This window comes from Oncorhynchus clarkii, chromosome 2, assembly GCF_045791955.1.
Source record: "Oncorhynchus clarkii lewisi isolate Uvic-CL-2024 chromosome 2, UVic_Ocla_1.0, whole genome shotgun sequence".
Taxonomy (NCBI): domain Eukaryota; kingdom Metazoa; phylum Chordata; class Actinopteri; order Salmoniformes; family Salmonidae; genus Oncorhynchus; species Oncorhynchus clarkii.
The window spans coordinates 88201970-88220943 of record NC_092148.1 but is presented as its reverse complement, the minus strand read 5'-3'; the positions used below and the strand labels follow the sequence as shown (position 1 = coordinate 88220943).

General features: G+C 42.2%; 1 protein-coding gene across 1 annotated transcript in view; it reads right to left on the bottom strand.

Moving 5' to 3' along the window:
* LOC139375866 (histidine ammonia-lyase) overlaps positions 1–18974 on the bottom strand; it is a 28400-nt gene that overhangs the window by 5547 nt on the left and 3879 nt on the right. Inside the window, exons 9-16 of the mRNA XM_071117810.1 lie at positions 13899–14038; positions 13559–13606; positions 13048–13195; positions 10757–10852; positions 10544–10602; positions 10356–10436; positions 10172–10237; positions 7118–7283 (exon numbers count right to left, since the gene is read on the bottom strand). Coding sequence (XP_070973911.1) covers positions 7118–7283; positions 10172–10237; positions 10356–10436; positions 10544–10602; positions 10757–10852; positions 13048–13195; positions 13559–13606; positions 13899–14038 — 804 coding nt within the window. The remainder of the gene's footprint in view (positions 1–7117; positions 7284–10171; positions 10238–10355; positions 10437–10543; positions 10603–10756; positions 10853–13047; positions 13196–13558; positions 13607–13898; positions 14039–18974) is intronic.

Here is an 18974-nt window from a genome sequence, read left to right as displayed (position 1 = left end):
AAGAGACCTCTTGTGGCATGTCTTGTGGGGTATGCATGGGTGTCCGAGCTGTGCGCCAGTAGTTCAAACAGACAGCTCAGTGCATTCAACATGTCAATACCTCTCATAACTACAAGTAGTGATGAAGTCAATCTCTCCTCCAATTTGAGCCAGGAGAGATTGACATAAATATAATTAATATTAGCTCTCTTTTTAAGCAGTTTGGTCACATGATTTCTCAATTTGCAGTACGTTTGCCAATCTGGTTGTGCAGCCAGACTTATTTACCATTCCTTTGCCTCATCCCTCTCAACCATACCATTTTTCAATTCCTCATCAATTCACATGGATTTAACAGTTTTTACAGTCATTTTCTTAATGGGTGCATGCTTAACACCATAGTACCCCTCAAAATGTGTCATTAAGCTCGAGACCCTGGGTCTCGACCCCGCCCTGTGCAACTGGGTCCTGGACTTTCTGACAGGCCGTTCCCAGATGGTGAGGGTATGAAACAACATCTCCAACCCGCTGATCTTCAACACTAGGGCCCCACAAGGGTGCGTTCTCTGCCCTCTCCTGTACTCCCTGTTCACCCATGACTGCGTGGCCATGCACGCCTCCAACTCAATCATCAATTTGCAGACAACACTACAGTGGTAGGCTTGATTACCAACGATGACGAGACGGCCTACAGGGAGGAGGTGAGGGCCCTCGGAGTGTGGTGTCAGGAAAATCAACTTACACTCAACATCAACAAAACAAAGGAGATGATCGTGGACTTCAGGAAACAGCAGAGGGAGCACCCCCCTATCCACATCGACGGGACAGTAGCAGAGGAGATGGACAGTTTTAAGTTCCTCGGCATACACATCACGGACAAACTTAAATGGTCCACCCACACAGACAGCGTGGTGAAGAAGGCGCAACTTCAAACTCAGGAGGTTGAAGAAATTTGGCTTGTCACCTAAAACACTCAAACTTTTACAGATGCACAATCGAGAGCATCCTGTCTCCAAAGGGTAGTGAGGCACAACGCATCACTGGGGCCAAACTACCTGCCCTCCAGGACACCTACAGCACAGGAAGGCCAAAACGATAATCAAGGACAACAACCACCTGAGCCACTGCCTGTTCACCCCGCTACCATCCAGAGGGCGAGGTCAGTACAGGTGCATCAAAGCTGGGACCGAGAGACTGAAAAACAGCTTCTATCTCAAGGCCATCAGACTGTTAAACAGCCATCACTAACATTGAGTGGCTGCTGCCAACATACTGACTCAATCTCTAGTCAATTTAATAATAAAAAAATTGATGTAATAAATGTATCACTAGTCACTTTAAACAATGCCACTTTATATAATGTTTACATACCCTACATTACTCATCTCATATGTATATACTGTACTCTTTTCCATCTACTGCATCTCGTCTATGCCGCACGGCCATCACTCATCCATATATTTATATGTACATATTCTTATTCATTCATCACTACTCTGGACGGTTCTGACTTAGAATATGTGGACAACTAAAGTTGGTGAGGGAAATAAAAGTCTCCAATTCGTTCCAGTCACTGGCAACAGAGAACTGGAAGGAAAGGCGGCCAAATTAGGTGTTGGCGTTGGGGATGATCAGTGAGATATACCTGCTGGAACGTGTGCTACGGGTGGGTGTTGTTATCGTGACCAGTGAGCTGAGATAAGGCGGAGCTTTACCTAGCATAGATTTATAGATAACCTGGGGCCAGTGGGTCTGGCGACGAATATGTAGCGAGGGCCAGCCGACTAGAGCATACAGGTCGCAGTGGTGGGTGGTATAAGGTGATTTGGTAACAAAACGGATGGCACTGTGATAGACTGCATCCAGTTTGCTGAGTAGAGTATTGGAAGCTATTTTGTAGATGACATCACCGAAGTCGAGGATCAGTAGGATACTCAGTTTTACTAGGGTAAGTTTGGCGGCGTGAGTGAAGGAGGCTTTGTTGCGGAATAGAAAGCTGATTCTAGATTTGATTTTGGATTGGAGATGTTTAATAAGAGTCTGGAAGGAGAGTTTACAGTCTAGCCAGACACCTAGGTACTTATAGATGTCCACATATTCTAGGTCAGAACCGTCCAGGGTGGTGATGCTAGTCGGGCGGGCAGGTGCGGGCAGCGAACGGTTGAAAAGCATGCATTTGGTTTTACTAGGGTTTAAGAGCAGTTGGAGGCCACGGAAGGAGTGCTGTATGGCATTGAAGCTCGTTTGGAGGTTAGTTAGCACAGTGTCCAAAGATGGGCAGAATGGTATACAGAATGGTATCGTCTGCGTAGAGGTGGATCAGGGAATCGCCCGCAGCAAGAGTGACATCATTGATATATACAGAGAAAAGAGTCGACCCGACAACATGCCATCCGATTTGACACACTGAACTCTGTCTGCAAAGTGAACCAGGCGAGGCAGTCATTAGAGAAACCATGGCTATTGAGTCTGCCGATAAGAATACAGTGATTGACAGAGTTGAAAGCCTTGGCCAGGTCGAAGGCTACACAGTACTGTCTTTTATCGATGGCGGTTATGATATCATTTAGTACCTTGAGCGTGGCTGAGGTGCACCCGTGACCAGCTCGGAAACCGGATTGCACAGCGGAAAAGGTACGGTGGGATTCGAAATGGTCAGTGATCTGTTTATTAACTTGGCTTTCGAAGATTTTAGATAGGCAGGGAAGGATGGATATAGGTCTATAACAGTTTGGGTCTAGGGTGTCACCCCCTTTGAAGAGGGGGATGACCGCGGCAGCTTTCCAATCTTTAGGGATCTCGAACGATACGAAAGAGAGGTTGAACAGGCTGGTAATAGGGGTTGCAACAATGGCGGAGGATAGTTTTAGAAAGAGAGGGTCCAGATTGTCTAGCCCAGCTGATTTGTATTTTTTTAAAGTAGAAGTTCGAATTGCTTGGGTATAGACCTGGAAAGTATGACAGAACTTTGTAGGCTATCTCTGCAGTAGATTGCAACTCCTCCCCCTTTGGCAGTTCTATCTTGACGGAAAATGTTGTAGTTGGGTATGGAAATCTCAGAATTTTTGGTGGCCTTCCTAAGCCAGGATTCAGACACGGCAAGGACATCAGGGTTGGCTGAGAGTAAAACAAACTGAGGATGGAGGTTTCTGATGTTAACATGCATGAAACCAAGGCTTTTTGATCACAGAAGTCAACAAATGAGGGTGCCTGGGGACACGCAGGGCCTGGGTTTAGCTCCACATCACCCGAGGAACAGAGGAGGAGTAGGATGAGGGTACGGCTAAAGGCTATCAAAACTGGTCGCCTAGAGCGTTGGGGACAAAGAATAAAAGGAGCAGATTTCTGGGTGTGGTAGAATAGATTCAGGGCATAATGTGCAGACAGGGGTATGGTGGGTTATGGGTACAGCAGAGGTAAGCCCAAACACTGAGTGATGATAAGAGAGGTTGCATCTCTGGACATACTGGTTATAATGGGTGAAGTCACTGCATGTGTGGGAGGTGGGACAAAGGAGGTATCAGAGTTATGATGAGTGGAACTAGGGGCTCCATTGTAAACTAAAACAATGATAACTAACCTAGACAACAGTATACAAGGCATATTGACATTTGAGAGAGACAGCGAGGCATAAAGTAATCACAGGTGTTGGAACAGGGAAGCTGTGGAATAGTCGCTACTATGCTAGCACGCGGGCGACACAGCATTTAAAGTTAGCAGCCCAGGGCTAGTAGAAGCGTCTGCTCCGACGGATGCCAGTTGAAGGCACAGCAGATGGAGAATTCGTCGGCAGACTAGTCGTGGTGGTGCGGCGGGGCACCATGTCGACAAAGGATCCAAGCCAGATGGCGAAAGAGGTATTGTAGTTGTAGTAATTTAGTTTGCTAGCCGGGAGATGCGCCTGGCTCACGGCTAACTGGTGCTAGCTTTGGGGTAGGAGCGTTAGCCACTATAGCTACTCGGTAGCAGCGGTGCCAAAGACCAGAGCTCATGGCAAGGATCCGGTGGAGTAGTGGATTCTAGCCGTGTTTGGATGGAGTCCGGGTGAACAACCGAGTAGGCCCGGGAGGTGGGCCTCAGGGATAGCTTCGGTACTGGGTCACTCGGTGGCAGCTACCTAGCTAGCTAGCTGTGAAGATCAGGAGTAATGGTCCAGGGTTTATGGCAGGAATCTGACGTTGTAGTGGAGAAACAGTCCGATACTGGTAGGCTGGCGAGTATTATCCAGGCTAAAAAAAGGGCTGGTATCTGTCTGTGCAGAAGGTAAAGGCTGCTAGCAGTGGCTAACAATTACTAAATAGCTTGTAGCTAATTAGCTGGTTAGCTTCTGGTGGCTAGGTGGTTCTGGCTATAGGGTCTAAAAATTTAAAATAATAGCGGTTCCGAATTACATTGGGTGAGGCAGGTTACCGGAAGGTATAATTGATTTAAAATGGAAAAGAGATTGAAAAAAAAATTGGAATATATACAAAAAAGAACGAAAAAATACAAAGTACAGTGCCTTGCGAAAGTATTCGGCCCCCTTGAACTTTGCAACCTTTTGCCACGTTTCAGGCTTTAAACATAAAGATATAAAACTGTATTTTTTTGTGAAGAATCAACAACAAGTGGGACACAATCATGAAGTGGAACAACATTTATTGGATATTTCAAACTTTTTTAACAAATAAAAAACTGAAAAATTGGGCGTGCAAAATTATTCAGCCCCTTTACTTTCAGTGCAGCAAACTCTCTCCAGAAGTTCAGTGAGGATCTCTGAATGATCCAATGTTGACCTAAATGACTAATGATGATAAATACAATCCACCTCTGTGTAATCAAGTCTCCGTACAAATGCACCTGCACTGTGATAGTCTCAGAGGTCCGTTAAAAGCGCAGAGAGCATCATGAAGAACAAGGAACACACCAGGCAGGTCCGAGATACTGTTGTGAAGAAGTTTAAAGCCGGATTTGGATACAAAAAGATTTCCCAAGCTTTAAACATCCCAAGGAGCACTGTGCAAGCGATAATATTGAAATGGAAGGAGTATCAGACCACTGCAAATCTACCAAGACCTGGCCGTCCCTCTAAACTTTCAGCTCATACAAGGAGAAGACTGATCAGAGATGCAGCCAAGAGGCCCATGATCAATCTGGAAGAACTGCAGAGATCTACAGCTGAGGTGGGAGACTCTGTCCATAGGACAACAATCAGTCGTATATTGCACAAATCTGGCCTTTATGGAAGAGTGGCAAGAAGAAAGCCATTTCTTAAAGATATCCATAAAAAGTGTCGTTTAAAGTTTGCCACAAGCCACCTGGGAGACACACCAAACATGTGGAAGAAGGTGCTCTGGTCAGATTAAACCAAAATTGAACTTTTTGGCAACAATGCAAAACGTTATGTTTGGCGTAAAAGCAACACAGCTGAACACACCATCCCCACTGTCAAACATGGTGGTGGCAGCATCATGGTTTGGGCCTGCTTTTCTTCAGCAGGGACAGGGAAGATGGTTAAAATTGATGGGAAGATGGATGGAGCCAAATACAGGACCATTCTGGAAGAAAACCTGATGGAGTCTGCAAAAGACCTGAGACTGGGACGGAGATTTGTCTTCCAACAAGACAATGATCCAAAACATAAAGCAAAATATACAATGGAATGGTTCAAAAATAAACATATCCAGGTGTTAGAATGGCCAAGTCAAAGTCCAGACCTGAATCCAATCGAGAATCTGTGGAAAGAACTGAAAACTGCTGTTCACAAATGCTCTCCATCCAACCTCACTGAGCTCGAGCTGTTTTGCAAGGAGGAATGGGAAAAAATTTCAGTCTCTCGATGTGCAAAACTGATAGAGACATACCCCAAGCGACTTACAGCTGTAATCGCAGCAAAAGGTGGCGCTACAAAGTATTAACTTAAGGGGGCTGAATAATTTTGCACGCCCAATTTTTCAGTTTTTGATTTGTTAAAAAAGTTTGAAATATCCAATAAATGTCGTTCCACTTCATGATTGTGTCCCACTTGTTGTTGATTCTTCACAAAAAAATACAGTTTTATATCTTTATGTTTGAAGCCTGAAATGTGGCAAAAGGTCACAAAGTTCAAGGGGGCCGAATACTTTCGCAAGGCACTGTACATGAGAGGACGAACAAAACACGTATGCACTGCTACGCCATCTTGGTTATATCATCTACTGCATATCTATCACTACAGTGTTTAATTGCTATATTGTAATTATTTCACCACTATGCCCTATTTATTGCCTTATCCTACCTCATTTGCACACACTGTATATAGACTTTTTCTAATGTATTATTGATTGCATGTTTGTTTATTCATTGTGTAACTCTGTGTTGTTGATTGTGTTGCACTGCTTTGCTTTATCTTGGCCATGTTGCAGTTGTAAACGAGAACTTGTTCTCAACTAGCCTACCTGGTTAAATAAAGGTGTTCTCAACTGGCCTACCTGGTTAAATAAAGGTGAAATAGAATACAATAAATAAAACTTCCTTTACATTTGTGTGTATTAGGTAGTTGTTGTGAAATTGTTAGATTACTTGTTAGATATTACTGCACGGTCGGAACTAGAAGCACAAGCATTTCCCTACACTTGCATTAACATCTGCTAACCGTGTGTATGTGACCAATAACATCTGCTAACCATGTGTATGTGACCATTAACATCTGCTAACCGTGTGTATGTGACCAATAACATCTGCTAACCGTGTGTATGTGACCAATAAAATTTGGTTTGATTTGATTAGTAAATGGAATAAGCAATTTCATAAATGTGTCAAGTGCAGCGTCTGATTGCTCGTCATTACACACCACAGACCAGCAAATATTCAACAATATTGGAATATCACTACAAAAGTTATTGTATGACCTCTTATCCACTATATTAGACCCAGCCTTTGGAACTTTGGCTTGGATATGGATACTATGATCACTACATCTGATGAATCTGGATACTACTTTCAAGCTAACTTCCGCAGAATTAGTAAAGATGTGATCAATACATGTTGATGGGTGTGTTGAAATCTAAGTAATACTTTATTTCTCAGTGATAGCCTTCTTTATCACACAATGGGGTTTACTCCTGGGTCACCCAAAGACGTAATGACATACGTTAGTAAGAGCTGATCCTTTACTAACCCAGGGAAGCAGCTGTACAGTGTGCGATCATGAATCCGGAGTTGAGCCCTCCCTCGTTGACTAGGAAGGCTGGCAGCTCACTGAGAGACGGGTTACACAGACGCTCAATCCTCCTCTCACTGATGGCTGCCAGCTCATGGACACCTATAGCCAAGAAGTCCAGGGCCTAGAGACAGAAAGAGAGAGAGAGAACAATAGAGGTATAGGAGTCATATCAAATCAAAGTTTATTGGTCACGAACACAGATTTATAATTATATTTTTAAGTGGGAGAACTTGCACAATTGGTGGCTGACTAAATACATTTTTGCCCCACTGTATATATATATATATATATATATATAAAAAGATGAGAGAGGCCTATAATTTTCATCATAGATACACTTCAACTATGACAGACAAAATGAGAAAAACAATTCCAGAAAATCACATTGTAGGATTTTTAATGAATTTATTTGCAAATTATGGTGCAAAATATGTATTTGGTCACATACAAACAAGCAAGATTTCTGTCTCTCAAAGACCTGTAACTTCTTCTTTAAGAGCCTCCTCTGTCCTCCACTCGTTACCTTTATTAATGGCACCTGTTTGTTTGAACTTGTTATCAGTATAAAAGACACCTGTCCAAAACCTCAAACAGTCACACTCCAAACTCCACTATGGCCAAGACCAAAGAGCTGTCAAAGGACACCAGAAACAAAATTGTAGACCTGCACCAGGCTGGGAAGACTGAATCTGCAATAGGTAAGCAGCTTGGTTTGAAGAAATCAACTGTGGGAGCAATTATTAGGAAATGGAAGACATACAAGACCACTGATAATCTCCCTCGATCTGGGGCTCCACGCAAGATCTCACCCCGTGGGGTCAAAATGATCACAAGAACGGTGAGCAAAAATCCCAGAACCACACGGGGGGACCTAGTGAATGACCTGCAGAGAGCTGGGACCAAAGTAACAAGCCTACCATCAGCAAGGGCATTGAAGATGAAACGTGGCTGGGTCTTTCAGCATGACAATGATCCCAAACACACCGCCCGGGCAACGAAGGAGTGGCTTCGTAAGAAGCATTTCAAGGTCCTGGCGTGGCCTAGCCAGTCTCCAGATCTAAACCCCATAGAAAATCTTTGGAGGGAGTTGAAAGTCCGTGTTGCCCAGCAACAGCCCCAAAACATCACTGCTCTAGAGGAGATCTGCATGGAGGAATGGGCCAAAATACCAGCAACAGTGTGTGAAAACCTTGTGAAGACTTACAGAAAACGTTTGACCTCTGTCATTGCCAACAAAGGGTATATAACAAAGTATTGAGATAAACTTTTGTTATTGACCAAATACTTATTTTGCACCATAATTTGCAAATAATTTTTTTTTTCTCATTTTGTCTGTCATAGTTGAAGTGTACCTATGATGAAAATTACAGGCCTCTCATCTTTTTAAGTGGGAGAACTTTCACAATTGGTGGCTGACTAAATACTTGTTTGCCCCACTGTATACAGTTGAAGTCAGAAGTTTACATACACCTTAGCCATTTAATCCTACTAAAAATTCCCTGTCTTAGGTCAGTTAGGATCACCACTTTATAAATGTGTATACAAATTTGTATATTTTGAGCACTCAGTTTGTTTGTTTGATCTAACGTTGTCAATAAATCAGTGAATTGGGAGCTTTAACAGTGTGCGGGCCTTCGTGTTCTTAACTTCTTGGAACTCTGTGGGCGGTATTTCATTATTGCATAAAAAAACGTTCCCGTTTTAAGCGCGATATTTTGTCACAAAAAGATGCTCGACTATGCATATAATTGACAGCTTTGGAAAGAAAACACTCTGACGTTTCCAAAACTGCAAAGATATTGTCTGTGAGTGCCACAGAACTGATGCTACAGGCGAAACCAAGATGACATTTCAAGCAGGAAGTGCCCCAGATTTTGAAGGCGCTGTGTTCCAATGTCTCCTTATATGGCTGTGAATGGGCCACGAATGAGCTTAGACTTTCTGTCGTTTCCCCATAGTGTCGACAGCATTATGACGTATTTGTAGGCATATCATTGGAAGATTGACCATTTTACACTACATCTACCAGGTGCTCGCTTGGTGTCCTCCGTCGCAATTATTGCGTAATCTCCAGCTGCGTGTATTTTTCTGTTTGCTTCCGAGGAGAAACACAACTGCCACGAATGATTTATCATCGAATAGATATGTGAAAAACACCTTGAGGATTGATTCTAAACAACGTTTGCCATGTTTCTGTCGATGTTATGGAGTTAATTTGGTAAAAAGTTCGGCGTTGTAGAGACTGCATTTTCTGTTTTTTTTCTTAGCCAAATGTGATGAACAAAGCGGAGCGATTTCTCCTACACAAATAATATTTTTTGAAAAAATGAACATTTGCTATCTAACTGAGAGTCTCCTCATTGAAAACATCCGAAGTTCTTCAAAGGTAAATGATTTTATTTGAAATATTTTCTTGTTTTTGTGAAAATGTTGCCTGCTGAATGCTAGGCTTAATGCTATGCTAGCTATCAATACTCTTACACAAATGCTTGTGTAGCAATGGTTGAAAAGCATATTTTGAAAATCTGAGATGACAGTGTTGTTAACAAAAGGCTAAGCTTGTGAGTGAATATATTTCTTTCATTTCATTTGCGATTTTCATGAATAGTTAACGTTGCGTTATGGTAATGAGCTTGAGGCTATGATTACGCTCCCGGATACGGGTTTGCGCGACGCTAGAGGTTAATTAATATTCTTTATTAACCCAGCATCTACTATGTTTTTAAGGATGTGCGTATGATCACAAACTTTCCCAAGTATTCCCACCCATAATAGTGAGATACATGACCGTATACAAATGTCAGCAAGGTTTGAAATGATTATGTTTTAGTCAAACATTATATCAATATGCAGTCTATAAATGATTTGTAATTATGTTCCGGCCCACCAAACATCTGCTCCAGAAAACAACTGTCCCGTGGCTGAATCTAGTTAGTTATACTATGTCATTTATCGTCTCACATAGTTCTAAAACTCATAAATACTCAGTCCAACAGAAGCTTTTGATACCTTTGCTGGGTATTCTCCATGGAAGTTTCCTCCTGAGATGGTCTCTCCTCTCTCTGCAAACACCATCTGTTTCAGACATTTAAGGATAAAACTGGCACAGAATGTAGAAATGGTCAAATTTGGTCAGGGGGAATAGTTGGTGAATAATTTGGTCACACATACACACACACACAGTGAAGGATACAGGGTTGTCGGTGGCGCTGTTAATCTCGGTGTTGATGATTTTCTGGGTAAAATCTATTGTGTCGTTCACAATACCGTGGACCTGTGGATGAAAAGAAAAGACAAGGTTGAGTTGAGTCCTGACCTGGAGGGGATTCTCTGTGAACTAAACATGAAACTCTGTGACCTCTGACCCCTATGTTAAGTCACCTGAGGACAGCAACGCATGGTGTAGGCATCCTGGACTCTGTCACAGAACCGATGGCTCTCTGTAGAAGAAGAACAGAACATTACTTTTATTGTCCAATTAATACTTTATCCCAACTTCTCCAAAAGACAGGCACACACACACATGGACGCGCGCACACACACACACACACACACACTGGAGTGGTAGTACAGCACCCTGATCCATTCACTCACCTGCGATCTCTGAGGGATGGTGGTCTGAGTCCAGTAAGGCGCGGAACCTCATGGCCACTTCTATCTGTCCTGGATGGGGCCGCAGAGCGTGGATATCTAGAATGATGGAGGACTGAGTTAGCATAGCGTAGCTATATCAGTCTCAATCATGACGTTTTAGATCGGTCATGGTGGTCGGCAGTTGGTAAAAGTGCTAGAAAATGACAAAGGTGTTGTTGTATGTCACGCAGTGATCACCTACACACACAAAGTACAGTGCCTTGCGAAAGTATTCGGCCCCCTTGAACTTTGCGACCTTTTGCCACATTTCAGGCTTAAAACATAAAGATATAAAACTGTATTTTTTTGTGAAGAATCAACAACAAGTGGGACACAATCATGAAGTGGAACGACATTTATTGGATATTTCAAACTTTTTTAACAAATCAAAAACTGAAAAATTGGGCGTGCAAAATTATTCAGCCCCCTTAAGTTAATACTTTGTAGCGCCACCTTTTGCTGCGATTACAGCTGTAAGTCGCTTGGGGTATGTCTCTATCAGTTTTGCACATCGAGAGACTGACATTTTTTCCCATTCCTCCTTGCAAAACAGCTCGAGCTCAGTGAGGTTGGATGGAGAGCATTTGTGAACAGCAGTTTTCAGTTCTTTCCACAGATTCTCGATTGGATTCAGGTCTGGACTTTGACTTGGCCATTCTAACACCTGGATATGTTTATTTTTGAACCATTCCATTGTAGATTTTGCTTTATGTTTTGGATCATTGTCTTGTTGGAAGACAAATCTCCGTCCCAGTCTCAGGTCTTTTGCAGACTCCATCAGGTTTTCTTCCAGAATGGTCCTGTATTTGGCTCCATCCATCTTCCCATCAATTTTAACCATCTTCCCTGTCCCTGCTGAAGAAAAGCAGGCCCAAACCATGATGCTGCCACCACCATGTTTGACAGTGGAGATGGTGTGTTCAGGGTGATGAGCTGTGTTGCTTTTACGCCAAACATAACGTTTTGCATTGTTGCCAAAAAGTTCAATTTTGGTTTCATCTGACCAGAGCACCTTCTTTCACATGTTTGGTGTGTCTCCCAGGTGGCTTGTGGCAAACTTTAAACGACACTTTTTATGGATATCTTTAAGAAATGGCTTTCTTCTTGCCACTCTTCCATAAAGGCCAGATTTGTGCAATATACGACTGATTGTTGTCCTATGGACAGAGTCTCCCACCTCAGCTGTAGATCTCTGCAGTTCATCCAGAGTGATCATGGGCCTCTTGGCTGCATCTCTGATCAGTCTTCTCCTTGTATGAGCTAAAAGTTTAGAGGGACGGCCAGGTCTTGGTAGATTTGCAGTGGTCTGATACTCCTTCCATTTCAATATTATCGCTTGCACAGTGCTCCTTGGGATGTTTAAAGCTTGGGAAATCTTTTTGTATCCAAATCCGGCTTTAAACTTCTTCACAACAGTATCTCGGACCTGCCTGGTGTGTTCCTTGTTCTTCATGATGCTTTCTGCGCTTTTAACGGACCTCTGAGACTATCACAGTGCAGGTGCATTTATACGGAGACTTGATTACACACAGGTGGATTGTATTTATCATCATTAGTCATTTAGGTCAACATTGGATCATTCAGAGATCCTCACTGAACTTCTGGAGAGAGTTTGCTGCACTGAAAGTAAAGGGGCTGAATAATTTTGCACGCCCAATTTTTCAGTTTTTGATTTGTTAAAAAAGTTTGAAATATCCAATAAATGTCGTTCCACTTCATGATTGTGTCCCACTTGTTGTTGATTCTTCACAAAAAAATACAGTTTTATATCTTTATGTTTGAGGCCTGAAATGTGGCAAAAGGTCGCAAAGTTCAAGGGGGCCGAATACTTTCGCAAGGCACTGTATATATATTTTTTTTATTTTAACCTTTATTTAACTAGGCAAGTCAGTTAAGAACAAATTCTTAATTACAATGACGGCCTACGCCAGCCAACCCCGGATGACGCTGGGCAAATTGTGCGCTGCCATATAGGACTCCCAATCACGGCCGGTTGCGATACAGCCTGGATTCGAACCAGGGTGTCTGTAGTGACGCCTCTAGCACTGAGATGCGGTGCCTTAGACCGCTGCACCACTCGGGAGTCCTTATATGCACTCACTGATCCCCTTGAGCGCCTCAGTTAACTAACATTAACTTTAGAGTGAACACTAACCCTCCATGCTCAAAGGCTTGGAAAGTCCCCTTGAAAACCACCAGGGTGATTGGGTGAACGCACACACATACACACGCATCCCTCCGTCTCGTCTCACCACTGTCGAAGGCCTTGGAGGTCCCCTTAAGCACCTCCAGGGTGATAGCAGCGATGATGTCCGCCTGCCTGGCGATGGCCTGGGCTCTCTCCACCGCCTCTGCCCCCAGAGACGTGATCATCTGGGTACCATTAATTAACGCCAGGCCCTATGGGCAGGGGAGAGAGATGGCTTTTAACCCAATCCCCACACAAACATCCCCTTGGAAACCAGGGTTAGCCCGAACAACTGTGGTCCAGAGAGCTGAACTGAAGAAGAGGTGGTCCAAGATAACCCAGTGACATGCCAAATATAGGAGTCTCATCCCATCAAAACAACTATCTCAAGGACTGGAGTTAAACACCTTTGTTGTGGAAAATCAGAGAACATTCTGTTCTATCAGCAGCCATTTGCAAACTGATTGAAGTTGGTTTGTTGTAAATGGTACACAAATACACAGTGTGAACTCAAATCAACCGCTCCATGGAGTGACAAAGAACAACAAAAGAGTAGATGAGTGTGTTCGCTTTACCTCTTTGGGCTTCAGTGATATTGGCTTGAGTCCATGAGCCTCTAGTACCTGGGCAGAGGGATGAAAGGGGAAAAGCAAATGTAAAAGGTCAAGGGTTGTAGAAAAACAAACATGTTTTCTCATCTGACCTCTCAGTAGTCAGTCTACCACTGTGTTGATTCCAATGTCAACATTTTCCCTGGGGATATTGTGCAATGTCCCGATCATCCAGGAGTTCCAGTGACATCAGTTTGTTAGTTATACAGTTACACGCTGTCGTTATAAATAAGAATTTGCCCTGAATTGCCTGGTTACACAAAGGTAAAATAGAACATGAAATAAATGCAGTGATATGACTTACGTATTTGGCGTCGGCCCATCCACTCTTGGGCGACCACATCTTGCCTTCTCCCATCAGCCCCAGAGCAAGGTGGGAGAGAGGGGCCAGGTCTCCGCTGGCACCTACTGTCCCCTTCTCAGGGACGAAGGACAGGCAGGACGCTATAAGGAGAAGACAATCAGAGATGTGAGAGAGAGACCCCAGTCAACGTTTCCCTGTTTGTTTAACGTTGTTGTTGTTTTTTCAATTCAATGGAAGTAATGGAAGCAAAATAACTAATGGAACCAAAAGAACCAATGGAAGCAATGGAAGAAAATAACTTACGGAACCAATGGAACCAAAAGAACATATGGAACCAATGGTTACTCCTAGGAGTAACATTGGATGCTCAGTTATCATGGTCAAGTCATATTGACAAAGTTGTTGTGAAGATGGGTAGAGGTACACTATATATACAAAAGTATGTGGACACACGTTCAAATTAGTGGATTCTGCTATTTCAGTCACACTTATTGCTGACAGGTCTATAAAATCGAGCACATAGCCATGCAATCTCCATAGACAAACATTGGCAGTAGAATAGCCTTACTGAAGAGCTCAGTCAACTTCAACGTGGCACTGAAGTCAGTTCGTCAAATTTCTGCCCTGCTAGAGCTTTAAGTGCTGTTATTGTGAAGTGGAAACGTCTAGGAGCAACAACAGTTTTAATTAAACACGTGAATTCTTTAGATAAAGGGTTCTTTAATATGTCTAATATAGTATGGAACACGACTGTAAAAGGGTCTTATAACCTTTGACCTCTATCATGACTTCAAACCTTGTGGTTTGATCAGCCTCAGGGGATGGCCATTTGGATAATGAATTTGTGGTCATTTGTGATACTGATTTCAAGGTAAATGAATTATGATGGAGTTTATAGCTCTTGGACATAATTGTAGTTTAAACCACAGAGGCGAAAGTGGAATTGAGACAGGACAAATTATGGGGAGCGGGGGAATAGACTCTAGTGAGGATAAGAAAGAGGTTCAGGATTCTGTTATAAACACTGACTGTGAAGGTTTAGAATTGGCTACTATTGATTTGGTATTACAACAGGAACAGAAATCCTATTCATCATCGATAATAAATAGGGGAAGATATGGTCCTTTGAGGTTTGGACAGGACATATTTTAAGCAAATAGGGCAGGAAAATACATTGAGATAGAAAAATAGTGATTTTATAAGCATTAAAATTATTTATGAAAAGAAATAAGTTGCATTTCTTAGGGATGGTAAATTACTGTAGATAAGGTATCCCACACTATGCAACATATATTAAATTATTGATGAGACTGAAGGGTTACTGTTTAAATAGACAAGCACATATACATCTAAGAACATACAAAGCAGCACGGATAACTCTTAAAGTAGATAAGACACTTGACAGAGAATTGATACAGGATAGACATGAATGGACGCCCAAGGGAGAATTGGACATGTGGAGAATGAAAGGGGCGCTCCTACATGATACTGTCAGACATAAGGATCATTTACTAATCTTACCTAAGTCATTGTTTAGAGATGCGGCAAGGTTGTTACCTGGGCGGAGCCAGGTATCAAAGGGGGGATGGGTAAGTTGTGGCCTAGGATAGGACGGGGCCTAGGGGGGCCTAGGATAGGACACTTTGTGGCCTATTGGATAATAAACTAATAAAACCAATATTGCTAACAAGTAGGCATAGAAGTTGAAGATATAATCAGATAGAACAAATGAGAAACTGTTTGTTAACCAAACCTGTATGTCCAAGATTTTACAGGTGAATTACAGGAGAAGGTGATTCACTCAATCCAGTCCCTGGGGAGAATAGATGGGAAGCAGCCCCGTTGGGAGGGGCCATACCAAGTACTCCTGGTGACAGCCTTTGCGGTAAGAATAGCTGAAAGAGCTACCTGGGTTCATATCACACACTGTAAAAGGGTAAGACACACTGACACTGTCGAACAATCACAGTGTTAGAGAGGAGAACCGAAACCAACAGGGTTCGGGGGTCATCTCTCTAATGAAGATTCCCTGACCCAGTCTTTTCCCCACTGTGAGCGTTCATAGCAGTGAAAGTGTGGGCTGGCTTCTGGCTGGTGATATGTTCTCTGGGAGGGGGTGGAGCTTTACAGGAGTGCTGGTTGGTCTGAGCTGTCTTATTGTGAAAGGTTCTCATTTCCAGGACTCTGGAGAAATTGATGAGACAACAGATAGTGAGATACGGGCCGATTCCGAGCTCTGACCAGTGGAATGATATGTGGACCAGTGGAATACATGACTCTAGACCAAGCAGATGGATCCGGCTCCTTCACATACGAGGAGCCTATGTTGGATGAGACCATTTTTAATGTTTAGGTTCTCTCTTGTTTTGATGTTTAGACTGTTTTTTTTATGAAGATTATAACGAAAATCCTGATAAGAAGAGTTATGATTCTGATGTAGGCCTTGAACAGTCAATGTAAATACAAATACTGGTCTTTGCTGGGTTGAATTTGGATAATTAGAAATAGTTTTAATAAAAATAGATGTGCTTTTTAACCTCTTGAAACTCTGTGGGCAGTATTTCATTTTTGGATGAAAAACGTTCCCGTTTTAAACAAGATATTTTGTCACGAAAAGATGCTCGACTATGCATATAATTGACAGCTTTGGAAAGAAAACACTCTGACGTTTCCAAAACTGCAAAGATATTGTCTGTGAGTGCCACAGAACTGATGTTACAGGCGAAACCAAGATGAAATTTCAAACAGGAAATGCCCCAGATTTGAGGCGCTGTGTTCCAATGCTTCCTTATATGGCTGTGAATGCGCAAGGAATGAGCCTACACTTTCTGTCGTTTCCCCAAGGTGTTTGCAGCATTGTGACATATTTGTAGGCATATCATTGGAAAATTGACCATAAGAGACTACATTTACCAGGTGTCCGCTGGGTGTCCTCCGTCGAAACTATTGCGTAATCTCCAGGTGCGTGCATTTTACCATTTAGTTCAGAGGAGAAACCAAACGGCCACGCGTGATTTATCATCGAATAGATATGTGAAAAACACCTTGAGGATTGATTCTAAACAACGTTTGCCATGTTTCTGTCGATATTATGGAGTTAATTTGGAAAAAAGTTTGCCTTTGTAATGACTGAATTTTCGGGGGGTTTTCTCAGCCAAACGTGATGAACAAAACGGAGCGATTTCTCCTACACAAATAATATTTTTGGAAAAACTGAACATTTGCTATCTAACTGAGAGTCTCATCATTGAAAACATCCGAAGTTCTTCAAAGGTAAATTATTTTATTTGAATGCTTTTCTTGTTTTTGTGAAAATGTTGCCTGCTGAATGCTAGGCTTAATGCTATGCTAGCTATCAATACTCTTACACAAATGCTTGTGTAGCTATGGTTGAAAAGCATTTTTTGAAAATCTGAGATGACAGTGTTGTTAACAAAAGGCTAAGCTTGTGAGCCAATATATTTATTTCATTTCATTTGCGATTTTCATGAATAGTTAACGTTGCGTAATGGTAATGAGCTTGAGGCTATAATTACGCTCCCGGATACGGGTTTGCTCGTCGCAACAGGTTAATATTTTAATAAAAATAGATGTGTGCTTTTTAACATTCTAATAAAAATAGAAGTGTGATTGGATGTATAATATTTAGCCATAGGGTGGATATGTTATGGGATTTTTATGAATAATGACTCAATTATGTATACATTTAACTTAGAACTATAACTAAACAGAATACTACTCTGTTACTGTATGAATGTATGAATCTTATTATAATCATAAACCTGAATATAATGTGTGTAGTTTTAGTCAAGAATTAGAACAAGGACTTTCTGTTCCTTGTTAGAAACGAATGGAGCTATCGTCAGACCGGCTGGAATACTGTGTTCCTTACAGGACATTCTGTCCCTACCCAGGGAGGTGAGATACCTTTGACTTGTAGTAGATTGTTTAACTTTTTATGGCTGCAGGGGCAGTATTTGATTTATTTTACCTTTATTTAACTAGGCAAGTCAGTTAAGAACAAATTCTTATTTTCAATGACGGCCTAGGAACAGTGGGTTAACTGCCTGTTCAGGGGCAGAACGACAGATTTGTACCTCGTCAGCTCGGGGATTCCTTCCGGTTACTAGTCCAACGCTTTAACCACTAGGCTACCCTGGCGCCCCGTATTGAGTAGCTTGGATGAAAAGGTGCCCATTGTAAACGGCCTCAGTCTCAGTTGCTAATATATGCATATTAGTATTAGTATTGGATAGATACTGAAGATTCGAAAACTGTTTGAATTATGTCTGTGAGTATAACAGAACTCATATTGCAGGCAAAAACTTGAGAAATTCCACTTCCTGTTTGTATTTTTTCTGGGGTTGGCAGATTTTCAACCAAGCTCTCATTGAAATTACAGCGATATATGGATGAGTTTTCACTTCCTACGCCTTCCACTAGATGTCAACAGTCATTAGAACTTTGTCTGATGACTAATGTGAAGGGGGGTCGAATGAGACAGGAAATAGTCACCACTGCCACGAGTTGACCATGCTTTCACCATGCGCGTTCACAGTGGAAGGACCTGCGTTCCACCGGTCATCTGAAGTCATTCCAATTCTCCGGTTGGAACGTTATTCCAGATCTATGTAAACAACATTCTAAAGATTGATTCAATACATCGTTTGACATGTTTCTACTGACTGTTATGGAACTTTTGGACATTTTGTCACGTTATAGTGGATGCGCTTTGTGACTTTGGAATTGTTTACCAAACGCGCTAACCAAAGTAGCTAATTGGACATAAATAACGGACATTTTCAAACAAATAAATCATTTATTGTGGACCTGGGATTCCTAGGACTGCATTCTGATGAAGTTCATCAAAGGTAAGGAAACATTTATCATGTATTTTCTGGTTTCTGTTGACTCCAACATGGCGACTAATTTGGCTTGTGTTCTGAGCGCCGTCTCAGATTATTGCACGGGTTGCTTTTTCCGTAAACTTTTTTTGAAATCTGACACAGCGCTTGCATTCAGGAGAGGTACATCTATAATTCCATGTGTATAACTTGTATTATCATCTAAATTTAT